The following is a 19182-nucleotide window of genomic DNA, read 5'->3' on the forward strand; positions in this document are numbered from 1 at the left end:
AGAAAAAGTATTAATTGAGAAAATTATCTTAATTGAGGGGTTAATTGAGCAAGGACTGAATTGTATGAATTGTGAAATTTGGGGTAAAATGGAAAGCAACATTTTGCACTAAAACTGTTTTGGGCAGCAGCAGTAGTTTAACTTTGTAAAATCACCAAAAATTTTAGAAATCGAATTAGAGGATGAATAAAATATGAAATTAAAGCTTATTGAGTCTAGTTTCTTATAAAAGAAATTATGTAAGTAATGGAATTGTAAATCATGAGATACAATAACTTTTGTGAGATAAGGTCAGAATGATTTCAGGTTCCCCTGTTCTGAATTTAGAAAATCATAAAAAATTGGATAAAAATAATTATAGGCTTAAATTTATATGTTTAGAATCCTAAATGAGTCTATTTTTAATAGAAACAAACAAGGACATCATTCGAATCTTGTACGAGAAGATAATTATTTTTTAGTGAAGAAGGGTCGGAACTGTCAGACAGCAGAACAGGGGAGACTTCAATGAATAAACTGTATTAATTGGCCCAACCAAAAATTATGAAATTTTTATGGTAAGAAGACATATGAGTCTAGTTTCTGGGAAAATTTATGTACCTTAATTTGGAGTTCTGTAGCTCAAGATAAAAATAATTTAGTAACTATGACACAGATGGACAGCTTGAATATTCACATAAGTAGATAGTGAAAATTATGGATAATGTTACCTACAAGTGTGTTGTTTATACTAAGGATGTGGATGGAGAGGAGGAGGAGGAAAATATACGAAAATATATGAATGACTCGTGTATAAATTGATCACATGCCGATTATAATCGATAAGTGTTGGATTAGAAATGATATAATGTTTTATTTGGAATATTTATTATGAAATTATGATTATCGTTATAATACAAAAATTGAACTTGTGAGCTTATATGGCTAAATTTTAGTGATTATTTGTTAATTTTATGAATTTCATGATGTGTTATTTCATATGTATTGATGATAAAATCGTGAATAATGTAAAAGCACAAAAATTGAATAAATGATCAAATTGAGCATTTCAGTTCAGTGACAAGATGAATTGAAGGAAAAGACCATGGTTGGACCATGGCAACAAGTGATAAGTGATAGCTTCGGCTACACTTATCTGATCAAGGACAAATGAAAGTGATAAGTAATAGCTTCGGCTACACTTATCTGATCAAGGACAAATGAAAGTGATAAGTGATAGCTTCGGCTACACTTATATGATCAATGACAAATGACAAGTGAAAAGTGGTAGCTTTTGTTACCTGATCAGTGAAAAGTGGTAGCTCCGGCTACCTGATCAGTGAAAAATGGTAGCTCTGGCTACCTGATCAGTGAATAGTGGTAGCTTCGGCTACAAGTGACAAGTGACAAGTAATTTCTGTATAAGACCATATCTGGGATATGGCATCGGTGTGATATATGCTACTGTATAAGACCATATCTGGGATATGGCATCAGTGAGATATGTGATTCGTGTAAGACCATAGCTGGGCTATGGCATCGATATATGAATATGTGTAAGACCATAGCTGGGCTATGGCATTATTATGTGAATATGTGTAAGACCATAGCTAGGCTATGGCATCATTATGTGAAGATGTGTAAGACCATAGTTGAACTATGGCATCGAGAAAACGAAGTACTCAATTCCGTAAGGCGTTCACTAATTTGACAAAGTTTGGTAAGTGTTACATGGAATTATGTGATACAAGGAAGTACAAGTTGATAAGATACGAGTATAGAACTTGGTTGATAAATGAATTCATTTGTGATTATATAAATGTTCATCTTGAATGTACTGCCAATATGTATTATTCAAATGTTTTAATGAATAAAATTTCGATATGGAATAAATTGAACACGAGACAAATAATTATGAAATTGAATTCGGAATTCATGAAAATGATGGTTATTGATATATGGAGACATGAGACATTGATATATGAATAAGGAAAATGTTTGATAAATGTGTTTATTCATAATTATAGAATTATATACCTCATGTGTACTATTTGCATAAAGATGATATTTCAAATACTTTGGTTATTTAAGCTTAAATATGAAATAGTATGAAATCAAGATAAGTTGTTATGAAAATATATTTAGATTACAGAGATATAGCTGATATATGTTGTATGATTACATAACGTGAAATTGTGTATATATATGAGAAATTTAATGAGAATTAAGCCCATACACGTTTCTTGTTATTTATATGAAGTGTATGACTAACAAGGGTGATGAAGTTATAAACAAAGAGTTACACGGGTTGAAAACACAAGCGTGTGACTCTCCAAAGTGTGAAAATTTTCTAAGTGTTGCAAAAGTTTCATATGTTTACGGTTTGGTCCCGAACCACCCTGAATGTATGTTTTGGGCCCCGTAAACCCATATAAGGGACGTTAAACATATGTATGAAAGTTTTTAATTTAGAAGAAATTTTATGGCTGATGTTTTTACGTGATTGGTCATATTAAGTTCGGTAATGCCTCGTTCCCTATTCTAGGCTCTAGAGGGTATTACATAGGTATTTTTTTCCTGGACTAATAATTGCTTGAAAATAAAGTCTGTGATTGCTCAAAGTCCAAGGGTGTGATCTTTGTGTATATTATTTCATTACACGTTTTATTTAAACAAAAATTTCAGACAGTGGAAGTTACTAAGATGAAAGAAAATGAAAATTTGTTAAAATGGAGATAAAGGTGACGTGAATAGATAATGATGGAAGTGTATTCTACATCTTTATTTAAAATATTAAAAATATTTAATTAAAAAATCTAAATATCAAGTTATATATATTGTTGCTCACAATTATTTTTAATCTCATAACATTCTTAGTTAAATTATATTTCTAGTCCTTCATTTTTTTTCTCATTAATCTAATTTAATTTTTTATACTTTTAATTTTCATTCTTTTGCCTCAACCCTTTTTGCACTGTCGCAATTTAGCTAATATCTTAAATTAATTTCTCTCAATTCAAAAATCTTTTTAATTCCCTACGTATCCAACTATCTTCTTTACTAATATTCATGATTCTTATTGTATTTATTTTAAAAATTTTAACACGTTCAAGTTCCGAAATAAAACTATTGTCATCTTAGGAAGTATTAGGGATGTTACAAAAATAAAATCAAACTTATAATCGTGGATGAACAACAGAAAATAATCCAAAATAAATCCCACACATTGTACTAGTAAATAATTAATAATGAATGTGAAAATCAATAATTTCTTACTTTCCTACTTGTTAAAACCTTGTATCTCATACAAACATATAATCTCTTTAATATACGTATATTAATTAGGTCCAGAATTATAATTAACAGTTAGGTAGGATAAATGTGATTATTTAAAAGATAGATATATACATATAATTCTACAGTACAGGTAGCTCTCACAAATTAATGGAAACTTAAATAAATTAGGCAAAGTTGAAGAAAATATTAATGCAATATGGAATAATAAAAAAATGCTGCCATGCTTCGTAATCAATGTTCCTTACAGCAAAGGAGATTACTATAATCAGTGTTGTTTACAATATCATAGCCAACAAATAGTAGTAACATGCAATCAGCAGAAAAAAAGCCCAAAATTCACAACATAATCTATATTGACGAGAAAACGCTGAAAAAGTAATGAAAGTTAAACAAACAAAGCAATTCTAACTATTTGATCTTTGGTTTTTAGAAATAGACAAGTTTTCAACTATTTGTCTAATAATTAACAATATTGTCTAAAGATCAGCAAAAACATTATAAACGAAGAACCTTTTCACTTTGATTTTTAAACAGTATTCTTAAACAAGAAGAGGGATTGCACGTAAAGGTGTTGCCATGTGAACTGCAATCCTATACTTCTCTTCCATATTCATCTCATTCGGGGAAATTTCACCTTCAAGTTTCCAATCAAAATAGTTTATAAGAGATCCTAACATCAAATGCAACATTCGGTTTGCCAAAGGTAATCCTGGACATATCCGTCGTCCAGCTCCGAATGGAATTAGTCCAAAATCCCTACCTTTGACATCAATTTCAGACCCCAGGAATCTATCCAGGATGAAACTATTTGGGTTATCCCAAATGCTTGGATCTCTTCCGATGGCCCATACGTTAATCAACACTTGAGAACCCTTAGGAATTTTGAAACCGCAAAGGTTAGCATCAGAGTCAGCTCGGCGAGGGAGTAACAATGGGACAGCCGGATGCATTCGGAAGGTTTCTTTGATAATTGCTTGCAAATATGGTAAACGGTTAATGTCAGATTCCTCGACTGGATTTCCTTTGCCGATTGCTTCATCTAATTCTTTCTTGGCTTTAAGTAAAGCTTGCGGATTTCGAAGTAGTTCTGGCATTGCCCACTCTAATGTGCTTGATGTTGTATCGGTTCCAGCGACAAATAAATCCTGTCATTTAACATGGTTAAATAATATAATGCAGCTAAAACATCTTGAAACCCAACTAAGTTAATAAGTCTCTGATCATGTCAAGATGTCTCCTCCACATCCTCAACATATCGATGTATTAGACAAAAGAAACTATAACAGAAGAAGATAAAAAAGATTGCCAATAGATTAGAGGAAGATAAGAAGATTACCAAAAGCAAGTTTGTGACATGAGTTTTATTAAGCTCCTCGATACCGTCTTCAACAACATTAATAAGAGTATCCATGATATCATTTGATGAAGTAGAATCCTGGGATTTTCTTTATTGCCATCTTTCATCGAACATATGGCCGAAAAGTTTAAGCAACTTGTTGAAATGAAGGGTCATCCGACGCCGTATACCTTGTGGATCCAACTTTGTAAGCAAAGGGAAATAATCAGCCAAATTAGGCTTCCCTATCTCCACCATGATATCACAAACTGTTTCCTTGAATTCTCGAGCAATAGATGAATTTGGGTCAACCAAATCCATTGAGAAAATAGTGTTGGACAACAAATTAATGGTAGTATCAAAGGCAGCTTGGCCTATGTTGACGGCTTCACCTTTAACGCTACTTTCGCCAACATTAGCAATCAGTTCCTGAATCTTGTTCCAACGCAGGTATTGACTAGCATCGAGTTTCCTACTAGCGAAAATATGGGTATTACGTACTTTGCGAAGAGTTCTCCAAAGTGGGGACACAGGTATCCATGGCATTCCAAATTCATAGTGTTGGCAGGCTCGAATGCCAACCACAATGGTTCGACTAGAGAATATAAGGTCTTGTTTTGAAAGGATCTCTTTGGCTGTTGTTTCCGATGAAAGGACGACGGTGATTAAGCTGCCAAGTTTAAGACTCATAACGGGGCCATGAATCTGAGCAAGCTTAGCCAATGATCTGTGGGGTTTATCCCCAAGATCGAAGAGATTGCTGATGATTGGCTTGGGCCATGGACCAGGTGGGAGCTTGTGTTGGCTTGATTTACATCCATATCTAAATGAATTGAAAGCCTGAAGCAGGAGCCAAGTGAAGAGCAGACACAGCAGGGAGCTTGTTAACAAATCCATCTCTCTCACTCTCCCTCTTCCCACTAGTAGATGGTTTAAAATAGGGAGAACTTTTCATTTTTAGACAAAAAGACAAAATTAGGTGGATTTCGGATGATACTTGACTAAAGAACTCAAAAAATACAAAAAAAAAAAATCACCTCAATAGACCCATTTTTAGAAAAATTACGTGAATAGGTATTTTTACGAAAATGCGATAGCGCTAAAAGTGATAATATTTTTCTTTTTTATGGTCGTACATGTGGAAATAAAATTTATAAAATAAATTTTTATACTTAAAGTTTTATTTCTCTTATTTAAGTGATGTAGAAAATGACATATGAGTATATATAGATTTATAATTCATTTGTAACTTGTTTCTGGACAATGTGAGATTACTCTCTTATACCAAGATTTTTCTCATGTTTGGTGTTGTGAAGGTGTGTGTGAGATATTATTAAATAATAATTCAATTTGATTTAATTTTTTTTAATATTATTTAAAATGTCATGTATCAACTCTTAATTAGTTGAAAGAATTTTCTAACAAATATAATAGTATAGGCCATAATAGTTATGAAATTATAGTTTAGATCATTTTTGACCAAAAAATAATTTTAAATATCTAATCAAAAAATATATAATTTAAAGGTTGTTTATTTCAACTTTTATTTTATACAACAATAGCATAAAAATATAATTCCAAATATAATAATACTAATAATAATAAAATCCAAAAAAACATGACTATTAGTTAAAATTATGGGAACATATAATGTTATTTCATTAGTATTTACACAAATACTAAAACTCTAAAGTTGGTTATGAATTAAGTAAAATGAACTCAACAAAAATAAATAAAATTTCAATATAAAAACAAAAATACAACACTCGTATCTTTTTATTTTCAATTTAATATATATTCTAGAATTTTCTTTATATTTCTATAGATAAAACAAATTTGCGTAGCCTTAAATTTTATGTTGTTATTTGTCAAAAAAGATAAAAAAAATTGCAAGTGAAAATAATATTTATAAATATAATTTAATATTTGATTATAAAACGAAAAATAACACAAATACGGTACGAACTTATAAAATTTTCACGATATAAAAATGAAATGAAATAGATATATATATAAAACATAGTGGAGCCTAATCTTATATGTTAGTTAAAAGAGTAAGCAATCTCAGATTGTCTAGAAGTAAGCTGCAAATGGATTATGAGTCCATATATCCTCATATCCCACATCACTTAAGAAAACAATCGAAATGAGACTTTGGATCTATATAGAGACTTGTTTTGTAGGTTTTATTTTCACATTAATAGATGGCACCAAAACATAAAAGAAATTATTGATGTTGTCACTTTTAATGCTGATGTAGTAGAAAATGTTTTCTGTTAGAAATGTTTTTCTGTCAATATGTTGAAAACACGTTCAACTTGAAGTGTTTTTCTAGAATTATTTTTCTGCATTTCACTTGAAAACGTTTCTAATTGGAGGTGTTTTCGTATAAACGACCTATTCACATAATTTTTCCAAAAAATGACCTATTCACATTTTTTTAAAAATTTTTTGACATTTTAATTTGAATACTTTAGTTTGATAATTTAGTTACTCATTTAAACTCAACTATTGTAGTTTCCATTTGAGTGAGTTGAGATTGGTTTACTATAAAATTATGATATTAAAATCAGTATTTTATATTTGTTTAGATACAAACACATTGACGGTGAAAAGATATTGATATTGATTTACTATAGTAAAAATAATGAAAGTTGAATATTAAAAAACACATTATTAATACAACTTAAAATTAACATAAAAGGTACTAAAAAATTTAACTTTTGCTCCACAATTTTAGTAAGAAATGAAAACCCTTGAACCCCAAGTGATGGCTTCATGGTTAAGAGTGTTCATTGTCTCAAGTGTAATCTAATTTCAAGTTACGTTTGTTGTGTTAGTTAATCGAGCTTTGCTCTGATATTATAATTAAAAATAAAAAAAAACACTTGTGCCCTCTTGAAAGGGAACTTTAGAAAAAGGAGGAAAATTCTCTTCCAATTATTTTTTTCAAGAAGAGAGCATAAAATAACTTAAAATGGAAGCAGGTTCAAGAGGTGCTTAATTATAGACAACAAAATAGTTTGTAGATTGATAGAGTATCACTGATAGAGTAGTTGTATATTGGTAGTTGTGGTTTGTTATCCAAGTGGTTAGTCTGTTACTCAGAGCAGTTACTAAGCTCTCTTCTATAAATAATAATCTTGATGTACAGAATAGGTAGGAATGAATTTACAAAAGCAATTCAAGGTTAGTTCATTCATAAAGTGTTTAGTCTAGTTTACCTTCTATCATGGTATCAGTCGCCTAAGATCTTGGTGGTCGTTTCTGCTCCGTGTTCATGGATCCGTTGGTTGATCAGCCTGCTGGTGCTTCGCTTCCTACTTTTACTTCGCACTCTCGCCTGGTCTATAGCTTCCCTCGTCATGAGATTGCTAAGCTGGATGAGTCTAATTTCGTCCAGTGGCAGCATCAAGTCCGACTTATTGTTGATGGCTACGGTCTTCAAGGGTTCTTGGATAGGTCAGTCACCGAACTGCCGAAGGTGGTGACCACAGACGATGGTTGTCTTGCTCCAAATCCAGATGTCGTTTGGTTCACGCAGTAAGATAAGCTGCTTGCCTCGTGGCTTCGGTCCACGGTGAGCTCATCTCTTCTCTCTTATTTCATTTCGACTAAATCTGCTTGTGATATTTAGAGTGCAGTAAGTCACCTCTTCGCCGCAACATCGGTTGAGAAAGTTTCTCAGATCCGTCATGATTTACATGCGGTTCGGAAGGGCGGATCTACCGTCAAAGAATACGTGTCCAAAATCAACACTCTTTGTGCCTTGCTTGCGGCGTCGGGATCGGCCGTTTCAAAGGTGGAGAATGTAGAAGTTCTTCTCGGAGGCTTCACCTCTGATTTTGATTCAGTCTTTATGGTGGTTTCGGCCTCGTCGGAGCCCTTGACCTTTTCAAAATTGGTGGACATTCTCATGGCCTTTGAGCGTCGCCAGTCCCGGGCAGTGCGTGATATGCCGTTGGTTGCACATATGGCTCAGGTTCCTAGTGCAGTGCCTGATTATGATTCGCATGGTGCTCGTGGTAGTCGGATGCAGACTGGGTCACGTGGTGGCCGAGCTTTTCGTTCGCGGGTGCAGTGTCAAATCTGCAATCGGTTTGGGCATGTTGCCCAGCGGTGCTATTATCGCTTTGATCGCAACTATGGTGGACCATCGGAGGCCAGTGCTACTGGTGGTGGTGAACCCATCCGTCTGCGTCCTCCTGCACAATGACTTGAAGGAGGGCAGTGGGTTTGGCAACAGAACCCGATTGCTGGTGATAATGGTCAGCCCAATTGGGCTTCTTACTCTATTGGACCAACTAGTGGGTTTTATGCGCCTGGGCCGTCTGTGTATGACCATGTTAGCAGGCCACCCGTAGCAAAAAGGATGCATCCGGATTTGGGCTTGCATCAAGGGCGTGATTTTTTTGATGGACATGGGCCGACTGGTGCAGGCTGAATATTTAGGCCAGCTGGGCCCAGTGGTCCGTCTTCAGCTCCTCGGGCTCCCTATATGTCTCAACAGTCCCTTGGGTCTCTGGTTGTGCACTGTGTTGATGTTAATGGCTCCGTTTCGAATGCTCCTCTTGAGGCTCCATGGCGTACAAAACCTCATGCTCGAGTTTTTAATGTTGATAATTCTCAGGGTATTGGCTTGCCTCGAATACCGGACTTTCATGCTTTTAATTTTTTCGATCCGTCTCGATACGATTCTAGCTATGGCAGTGTTGACCCGTATGGTACTACGCCTACTAGAACTGCTTCGTGGTACCCAGATTCTGGAGTGTCCAATCATGTTTGTCAGAGTACTACAGACTTGAATGCTTCAACACTGTATTCAGGTACATTTGACCTTTTAATGGGTAATGGGGCTCCTACCAAAATTTTATCTATTGGGGACACGGTTATTTTGCTAATGACAAATTATTACGGTTGTCTAATGTGTTGTGTATTACGAGCATTCGCAAGAATCTTTTATCTGTCTCGCAGTTCGCTCGGGATAACAATGTGTTTTTTGAGTTTCACCCTTCCTATTGTGTCGTTAAAGACATCCAGACGGGGGAAACTTTATTGTGGGGCCAAGTTCATGATGGGCTTTATCAGTTTTCAATTGACTCATCTCTTTCCTCACCACCGGTGTCTGCAGTTCACAATGTTGATTTTCCAACCAGTTTGCCATGTGATGATAAGTTTACTTTGTGGCATAATAGACTTGGTCACCCACCATCCTTATTTGTTAATGATGTTTTGACTAAATGTGGTATTGTTACCAATAAAAAGTCTCTTTCTGATATGTGTATTGCTTGTAAAAAAAGGGAAATCTCATAAACTCCCGTTTTCTCCATCAACTACTGAATATAAGGAGTTGTTTAAGTTAGTTGCTTCTGATCTATGGGGCTCGGCCTCTGTTGCTTGTGACGGACATTTGTACTATGTTTCGTTTGTCGACATGTACAGTCGGTTCACCTGGGTTTATTTGATTAAACGTAAATCACAGGCTGTTGAGTGTTTTTCTCAATTTCAGAAAATGGTCGTCACTCAGTTTGGGAAGCCTATTAAGATCTTCCAGAGTGATTGGGGAGGTGAGTTTCGGGCGTTTGCCTCTATCCTTGCTGATCACGGTATTCTTCATCGACTTTCTTGCCCTCACACTTCTGAACAGAATGGGGTTGCTGAACGTAAGCATCGGCATATCGTGGAAACTGGTCTCACCTTGTTAGCTCAGGCTAATCTACCTATGCAACACTAGGGTTATGCTTTTCGCAGTGTTGTTCATCTTATCAACAGGCTTCCTACCCCGGTTCTTCAAGGACAGTCTCCATATCAGAAACTTTATGGGCGTGCCCCGACTTATGATCATCTTCGGGTTTTTGGCTACTGTTTTTTTCGTATCTCCGCCCTTTTCAGTGTCATAAGCTTGATTTTCACTCTCAACCCTGTACTTTTTTAGGGTATAGCTCTCAACACAAAGGATATTATTGTCTCACTCTAGCAGGATTAGTGATCCTTTCCCGTCATGTGGTGTTTGATGAAAATCGATTCTTGTTCTCCTCTCCTACGGTGCCTGATGCGGCTACTCCATCGACCAGTGTTACATATGTTCCGCTTGTCCGTCCACCCTCCGTTCGTCGTGATTCTTGTTCTATGTCTGAACCCAGTCGCGAGGTTATCACTTAGGAGGTGGTTCGTGCTGAGTCTCTTTCTCCGTCTGATACTGAGTCTACCCATTGTTGTTTACCACCGGATGTTCCTGATGCTTTCCCACTAGTAGTAGGTCCTCCTCTGCTCCTAAGTCCTCTGTAATCTCGTTATCAGGTCCTTGTGGGAATACGCATGCTATGGTTACCCGGTCCAAGGCTGGCATTTTTAAGCCCAAGGTATTGGCGGTTGAAACTGCTGAGTTTGAGCCCTGTTCTGTTAATGAGGCAACTGCTCACCAGAGTGGAAATTAGCTATTCAAGCAGAGTATGATGCGCGCCTGGCTAATTCTACCTGGGAGCTCGTGTCGCTACCTCCTAGACGGAAAGCAATAGGGTGCAAATGGTTGTTCAAGATTAAAAGAAAGCCTGATGGATCTGTTGATCGACGAAAGGCTCGATTGGTTGCTAAAGGTTGTGCTCAGGTACCGGGTGCGATTTTAAGGAAACTTTTAGTCCAGTGGTTAAACTGGCCACTATTCGAGTCATCTTGTCCATTGCAGTATCGAGGGGATGGCCACTTTGTCAAGTCGATGTCAATAATGCATTCTTAAATGGCAATTTGGATACTGAGGTTTTTATGCACCAACCTCCGGGATTTGTTCGGTTTGGGGCAGATGGAAAACCTCTTGTCTGTCGATTGAAAAAGGCTCTGTATGGTCTTCGACAAGCACCTCGAGCGTGGTTTGACAAATTAAAGCAGTTTTTATTGTCTGTGGGCTTCACTGTGTCTCAATCTGATGCGTCGTTATTTGTTCGGTTTGCTTCAGGTACTATGCTATATATTCTAGTTTATGTCGATGATATCATCATTACTGGTAATGCGTCGATAGCTATTACTAGTTTCGTTGACCAGTTACATGCTATGTTCTCACTTAAAGATATGGGGGATCTGCATTACTTTCTTGGGGTTGAGGTTACACGATCTTCCTCCGGTAGTGTTCATTTATGTCAGAGGAAATATATTCGGGATTTGCTTTCTCGAAGCTCGCTTCTTCATGCGAAGCCCGTCCACACTCCTATGATTAGCTCAACTTAGTTGTTTAAAGATAATGGTGACTGCTTGAGTGATCCTACTGAGTACCGGAGTTTGGCTGGTGCTTTACAATATGTGGTACTTACACGTCCTGACATTTCGTATGCTGTGAATCGTATATGTCAGTTCATGCATAGTCTAACAATTACACATCTGGTTGCTTTAAAAAGGATCTTGCGGTATCTATGTGGGACACTTAACTATGGTATTGTTATTCGTTCTTCTTCACGTTTGTCTCTTGTGGGATATGCAAATGCGAATTGGGGGCTCGATTTTGATGATCGTCGCTCTACTTCCGGCTTCTCTGTCTATTTTGGTAATGCTCCAGTCTCTTGGTGTTCCAAGAAACAGCCGGTGGTGTCTCGTTCTATGGCTGAGGTAGAATATCGTGGTCTTGCTATGGCTACTAGTGATGTAACCTGGCTCGTTTCCCTTCTTCGTGAGCTTCAGGTTCCGTCTTCTGATCCACCTACCATCTGGTGTGATAGTTCTAGTGCTGTTGTCGTTGCTGCTAACCCTGTTCTTCATTCTCAATTCAAGCATGTAGAGCTTGACTTATTTCTTGTTCGAGAACAGGTCGCCAGGGGTGATCTTCTGGTTGGCGAAGTTCCTGCTTGTGATCATGTAACGTCCCCTAACCCTATACCGTCACCGGAACAGGGTTACGAGACATTACCAGTCAATACAGTCCAATTTCGATCATTAATTAAAATAAATATTCACACACATCCTAGTTTTAAGATGTCATCCCTTTAATGGGCCCCGCGGTCCAATATGAACAGTAAATTCAATTCGGGACTAATTTAGAATCACTACGAATTTTTAGTAAATTTCAAAATTCATACTACATACCATTGCCAACCATAATTTACTCATTTCATCAATACTTTTACAACATAAATTACTCTCATTAAACATCCTGGGTACATGCCATTATCAATACTCAACATACTTTACCTTAATGAATTCGGGATCGTCTTGGATGTTGATTCAACGTACTACTTTACTTAACCTGCACACGAAAAAAAACCGTACGCTGAGTATGATATACTCAGTGGTATTTCTATAATCCGAACAATTAATAATATAACAAATACTTAAGATCATAATAACAATTACAATTATTCAATTATTTATTCATAGATAAACTTCAACTACTTACCATATAAATTTTATACAAATCATATAATAAACACAATACCATAATTGTTCAATTCTTAACTAAATCCATTATTATTTACTCCATTCTTTCACTTACTACTCGGTATAGCTTTCCTTAATTTACTCACAATTCAATATCATTAAACTATATTCAACTATACACTTATCAATCATATTCCATTTTAATTCATTTCAATAACAGTTAATTTCATTTATATCATATCAACTTACTATCCCTAATAGCTTTCAGTATATACATACGATTCATATATCTCAAATCACATTTCAATTCATCAAGTGGCATCATATATCATCAATTCGAACTCCAATCATTTCATGAACCTTTGATTCATATTTTCAATTTCATATCTAAATTTTCAATTCTCAATTCAATTTCTCGTTTCATTTCAATAGCTTGATCAATCAAATTTATTCGATTTATCTTTCACTTATTTACCCCTATTAACAAACTCAAACTTTGACGGATACACGGATTCCAACCCAAACACACCAGTACGGCACATTCTGCCTAAAACGGTACATAGTACCTGATCAGTATATGACACATAAAGTGCCTAAAACGACACACGAGGTGCCTGATACGACACACGAGGTGCCTGAAATACGACACATAAAGTGCCTGATCGATAAAGCCGGCAAATCCCGTACACTTCCAGATCCTATGGCATGCCAATTATATCCGACTCAGCCCGACTAGTTAATAGGGTATTTCATTCACTTTCTCAATTTAATAATTCTTTCATCAATATACCATTCTGATAATCACATATATTCACCCATTTTCACAATTCATACAATTTCATTCAATTCAACAATATATTTCAATTATTCACATTAATTCATAATTCAATACAATTCAATTCACTTTTCAATATCAAATATTCAAATATCACAATCTCATATATTCATATCAATTTCCTCATATTTCTAATCAATATATTTTTCAATGTAATATTCATTCAATATTCAAATTTCTACATAAATCATATATATTATATAATTCAATCAATATAAATTCCATCAAAATAATTTCAATCAATATAAATTCAATAAATTCATCGCATACCAAAATCAATCCATTCCAATTGTAAAACATCATAATTCTAACACTAACAATTGCCACATATATATAAATATAACAAATAATAACTAAGTTTGGATTATAGAAATACAAACCGTAATTTTCGAGCTAACTCCCGTTGACTTTGTCTTGTCCTTTATTAGCCGAGATTTCTGGTACCATATTGACTACGAAATTAATACAATTCATAATCATTAATACATTACTAATTCATATCTTGAGTTACAGAATTCTAAATTAAGATCCGCTAATTTTTCCTGAAACTAGACTCACAAATCTTCTTACAATAAAATTTTCAGAATTTTTGGTTTAGCCATTAAGTACAGTTTATTCTTTAAATTCACTCATATTTTGCTGTCTGACAGTTTCGTCCCTTCTTCACTAAAAATTAATTATCTCACAGTACAGAACTCGGATAATATTCCCATTGATTTTTCCTGAAAATAGACTCATTAGGGATTCTAAACATATAACTTTAAGCCTATAATTATTTTTCTTCAATTTTTGGTGATTTTCCAAAGTCAGAACAGGGGAACCCGAATTCATTCTGCCTTGTCTCACAAAATTCATTATATCTCATAATTTACAATTCAATTGCTTATATTGTTTCTTCTATAAGAAACTAGAGTCAATAATCTTTAATTCCATATTTTATTCATCCTCTAATTCAATTTTTAAAATTGTTGGTGATTTTTCAAACTTAGACTACTACTGCTGTCCAAAATAGTCTTAGTACAAAATGTTGATTTACTTTAATTTCAATTTAATTCTAACTAAATTCACTTACTTTTCTATCTTAATTCATACTTTATTTCTACTCAATTTTTAACCAAACTTAGACATAATTATCTATTTTCATCATAAAACCATAATTTTGAAATTCTTTCAATTTAGTCCTTAAAGCATAAAACTTATGAATCACTTTACAATTCAATCCTTGTATCATTTTTAACTTGAATTTCTATCAATTTAGCCCTTAATTCATCATTTTATTTAACATGAACAATATCTAGAAATCTAATAACTATCAAAATATCAACTTAATTTCATCAAAACTTTGTTCTAAAACTTCTAAAACATCAAAATTAAGTAAAAATGGCTTGATTGACTTACCTATTAAAGCTTAAAGCTTCAAGCTTCAAACCTTCAATTTTTCCTTTTCTCCCCTTCTTTCTTTCTTTTTCTCCCCTGCTCTCTGTTTCGTTTCATTCTGTTTCTATTTCCTTTCATTTGCTTCTTTAGTTTATATATATAATATAATATAATATAATTAAAACATAAAGTATCTTTATTATATAATAATATAATAATATAATAATATACTAAACATAAAAAAAATCTTAGATTTTCTTCACGATAAACCGCCTCAATTTATACTTTTTGTATAATTGCCCTTTTAGTCCTTTTTATTTTCTTTTAATCTATAATTCAACTTTCACACTTTATTCAATTTACTCTTAATTAAATTAAATTCACTTAATTAAACTCTAATTAACCATTCATTTTACTTCGTAAATATTTTTAATAAATATTTACGAATCCATTTTTCAGAAACAGAGACCCGAAAATACACTTTTTCGGTAACAGTAAAATTCAGGTCATTACAGATCAGGTTGCCGATGTTTTTGCCAAGCCTCTCTCTGTTACCTGTTTTACTCGTTTTCGAACTTTTCTTCGGGTCTTGCCGATGGAGAAGATGGATGCATGATAGAGTATCACTGATAAAGTAGTTGTATATTGGTAGTTGTAGTTTGTTATCCAAGTGGTTAGTCTGTTACTTAGAGCAGTTACTAAGCTCTCTTCAATAAATAACAATCTTGATGTACAGAATAGGTAGGAATGAATTTACAAAAGCAATTCAAGGTTAGTTCATTCTTAAAATGTTTAGTCTAGTTTACCTTCTATCATAGATCAACTAGAGTTCGAAGTAGACAAATTACTTCCTTTGCAAGCCATTGCATCAGCTCCGCCATTGGTTTCTCTAAACATATGCTTTAATGTCCAATTCTGGAAAGAGTGTAGAAGAGCCCCGCAATCATTGATCAAAGTTTGCAACAAATGATAAATAATGCAACAGTTCCTAATAAAACTAACAACAGCAGTTGCATCCACTTCTATCTTAATTTTGAGTAAGTTATTTGATAAAGCAAGACTAAGGGTGGTTTTAGGGCGGCGGTGTAGTGCGTTTAGCTTACTCTTTGTCTCACGCTACAGTATCATTACAGTATCCAATCTTACCGACACCGCTGTTTTTACACTAACCACAGGTAAACGCACCACTCATCCAAACTCACCCTAAGGCCATCTCGTAGAGCTCATAGCTCTGCTTCAATGTTTGAGGCTTTCAGTATGTGCCTGAATGATCTGACCACCCATTCTCTATTGTGATCCCTGATGACCATTCCTGCTCCAGCACGCCCCGAGTTTTGTAAAGCTGAGCCATCAGTATTAATTTTAACAAAGCCAGCCCTGGTTTGTCCCATCTGACGGGAAATACACAAAGAATCCTGTACTCTCTTGATGTTGACCGCCATTGCAAAGTATTCAGCAGCTTTCTCCAAAGCCATGGGAATAACCTATATTGACGAGAAGACGCTTGTAATACCCCTACCCGTATTCATTGCCGGAATAGGGTACGAGGCATTACCGGAGTTTACGAATTAAATTTTTTTTATATTCAATATAGCCCCTTTATAAATATCTAACATTCCCTGCAATATTAAATCGAGACCAATCCATATCAACCAAATCAATTCAACATATTTTCAAGATAAATTCATGCATATTTATAAGATAACGTCATCACATATTTAAAACCAGGTTTGTTAACCATACTAATGGCTAACTTTACATTCATTTCACGTTAACATTTACTTTGTTAGCTTATACATGCCATTGATTTCCAAAATAAAGTTTCTTTATATACCGAAATCCTGAGGTTGACAGTGTGATGTGTCTCCGACCTCCGAGCTCTTAACACTACAAAACAGGGAAAAAGGAAACGGGGTAAGCACTTTGTGCTTAGTAAGCTCATGTAACAAGAATTATACTTACCTAATATTTTCAATACAATATAATAAACATTCATATATCCATTCAATGCATTATTACCCTAACATGCACAAACTCAACATTCAATTTAGTACAATAATTTCCATGTATCAATAATATATATATACACCATGATTGATGTACTCATCAATACCATGATTTTCATTCCCTTATTATTTTTCATATTTATCCCGTTGAATTTATCGGAATTTCGATAGATTTTCAGAGGTACACTTTTAGTGTACAATTCTGGGTCCGTCAACTCATATTCATGTGCGCACATTTCCATTTTAGAGAGCACACTCCCGCGAACCTCAACCTTGCAGCGGGATTACCAGTCCAGGCTAAATCCCCTGCAATATAAACTCATAGAGTATTGTCGGGATTACCAGTCCAGGCTAAATCCCCTACAATGACAATTACTCTAATGAGCTTGGATCTGAATTACTAGTCCAGGCTAAATTCAGACCCTAATTCGGATTACCCGTCCGGGCTAAATCCATTTTACACATATTCTTCGGGAGGGCTATATCAAGATAGGATCACCCGTCCGGGCTAGATCCTTTTTACCGTCAATTCCTTTTCAGAGATCCATCGAATTTTCCTTTCATTCAACCGGGATTTCTTCCCATTTTATCAAATATATCAATGTTTCATTAATTTTCATACAATGAACACTCAAATCATATTCACATCAATAACATACAATCTCAAGCATTTAAGAATATAATTCAAGTTACATGAACTTACATTGATACTTGTTTGTAAACAGTAAAAATCTATTAATCCCGAACTTTTTCCTTTCCTCGATCTAGCTTCGTATTTGAATCTTCTGGATCTAAATAAATAAATTTAGTTATCAATTTAATACATTTCATGTTCATATGCAACATTCTCTATAATTCAACTATTATTTATAGTTCATTCAAAGCTGTCTACTTGAGTCATAGTCACTAAATTATTTATAACTTGAGCTACAGAACTCCAAATTAAGATCCGTTAATTTTCCCTGAAACTAGACTCATATATATTTTTACCATAAAATTTTCAGAATTTTTGGTTTATCCAATAAGTACAGTTTATTATTTAAAGTCACCCATGTTCTGTTGTCTAACAGTTCTGACCCTTCTTCACTAAAAATAAATTATCTCTTTATACAGAATTCAAATGATGTTCTTGTTTGTTTCTATTAAAAATATACTCATTCAGAATTCTATACATATAAATTTAAGTCCCTAATTATTTTTATTCAATTTTTTATAATTTTTCAAATTCAGAACAGGGGAACCCGAATTCATTCTGACCTTGTCTCACAAAATTCATTATATCTCAAAATTTACAAATCCATTGCTTACAATATTTCTTCTATGAGAAACTAGACTCAATAAGCTTTAATTCCATATTTTGTTCATCTTCTAATTCGATTCCTACAATTTTTGGTGATTTTTCAAAGTTAGTCTACTGCTGCTGTCCAAACTGTTTTAGTGCAAGCTGTTTATTACCATTTTTCCCCTAAGCTTTTAATAAATGATAATTTCGTCCCTACTCAATTAGCCTCTCAATTGAGCTGATTTTTCTCAATTAACATTTTATTCTATCACCTTAATCTAGTTTACAACCTTTAGGAATCAGAATTTCAGCAATAGACTTTAATTCCAAACATTTTCACAATTAGGTCCCAAAAATCAATTTCCATTGATTTCATTCTATTTCATCATAAACTTACAGCTTTAATTTCATTCTATTTCATCATAAACTTACAGCTTTAATTTCATTCTATTCCTAATAAAATCATCTCATAAACAAATTAAAGCTTTAATTTCATTCTATTTCATCATAAACTTACAGCACTCAACCATGGTGACTTTAAATTTCATCCATGAAATCAAAAACTAATGAATTTAATAGTAGGATCTAGTTGTAAAAGTCTTAGAAACAAAAAAATTACAAGAAAAAGGCAAGGATTAACTCACTTGGTGCAAAAATTATGAAATACCAGCTTAGAGAACCCTCTTATGGCGTTTTTAGCTGCTGGAAT

The 19182-nt window shown here is 34.3% G+C and overlaps 2 protein-coding genes across 2 annotated transcripts; both read right to left on the bottom strand.

The window, feature by feature from the left end:
* Window positions 1-3644: 3644 nt before the first annotated feature.
* LOC107896498 (geraniol 8-hydroxylase) lies at window positions 3645-5523 on the bottom strand. The gene is made up of 2 exons (XM_016821679.2): window positions 4613-5523; window positions 3645-4421 (listed from the first exon to the last, which is right to left on the bottom strand). Exons 1-2 carry the CDS (start codon window positions 4685-4687, stop codon window positions 3816-3818), a joined length of 681 nt encoding a protein of 226 aa, XP_016677168.2. The 5' UTR covers window positions 4688-5523; the 3' UTR covers window positions 3645-3815.
* On the bottom strand, window positions 4724-5509 carry LOC107895464 (geraniol 8-hydroxylase-like). Its single transcript, XM_016820738.2, has one exon. It carries the CDS (start codon window positions 5507-5509, stop codon window positions 4724-4726), a length of 786 nt encoding a protein of 261 aa, XP_016676227.2.
* Window positions 5524-19182: the final 13659 nt, after the last annotated feature.

The sequence above is a fragment of the Gossypium hirsutum genome, chromosome A09, assembly GCF_007990345.1.
Source record: "Gossypium hirsutum isolate 1008001.06 chromosome A09, Gossypium_hirsutum_v2.1, whole genome shotgun sequence".
Taxonomy (NCBI): Eukaryota; Viridiplantae; Streptophyta; class Magnoliopsida; order Malvales; family Malvaceae; genus Gossypium; species Gossypium hirsutum.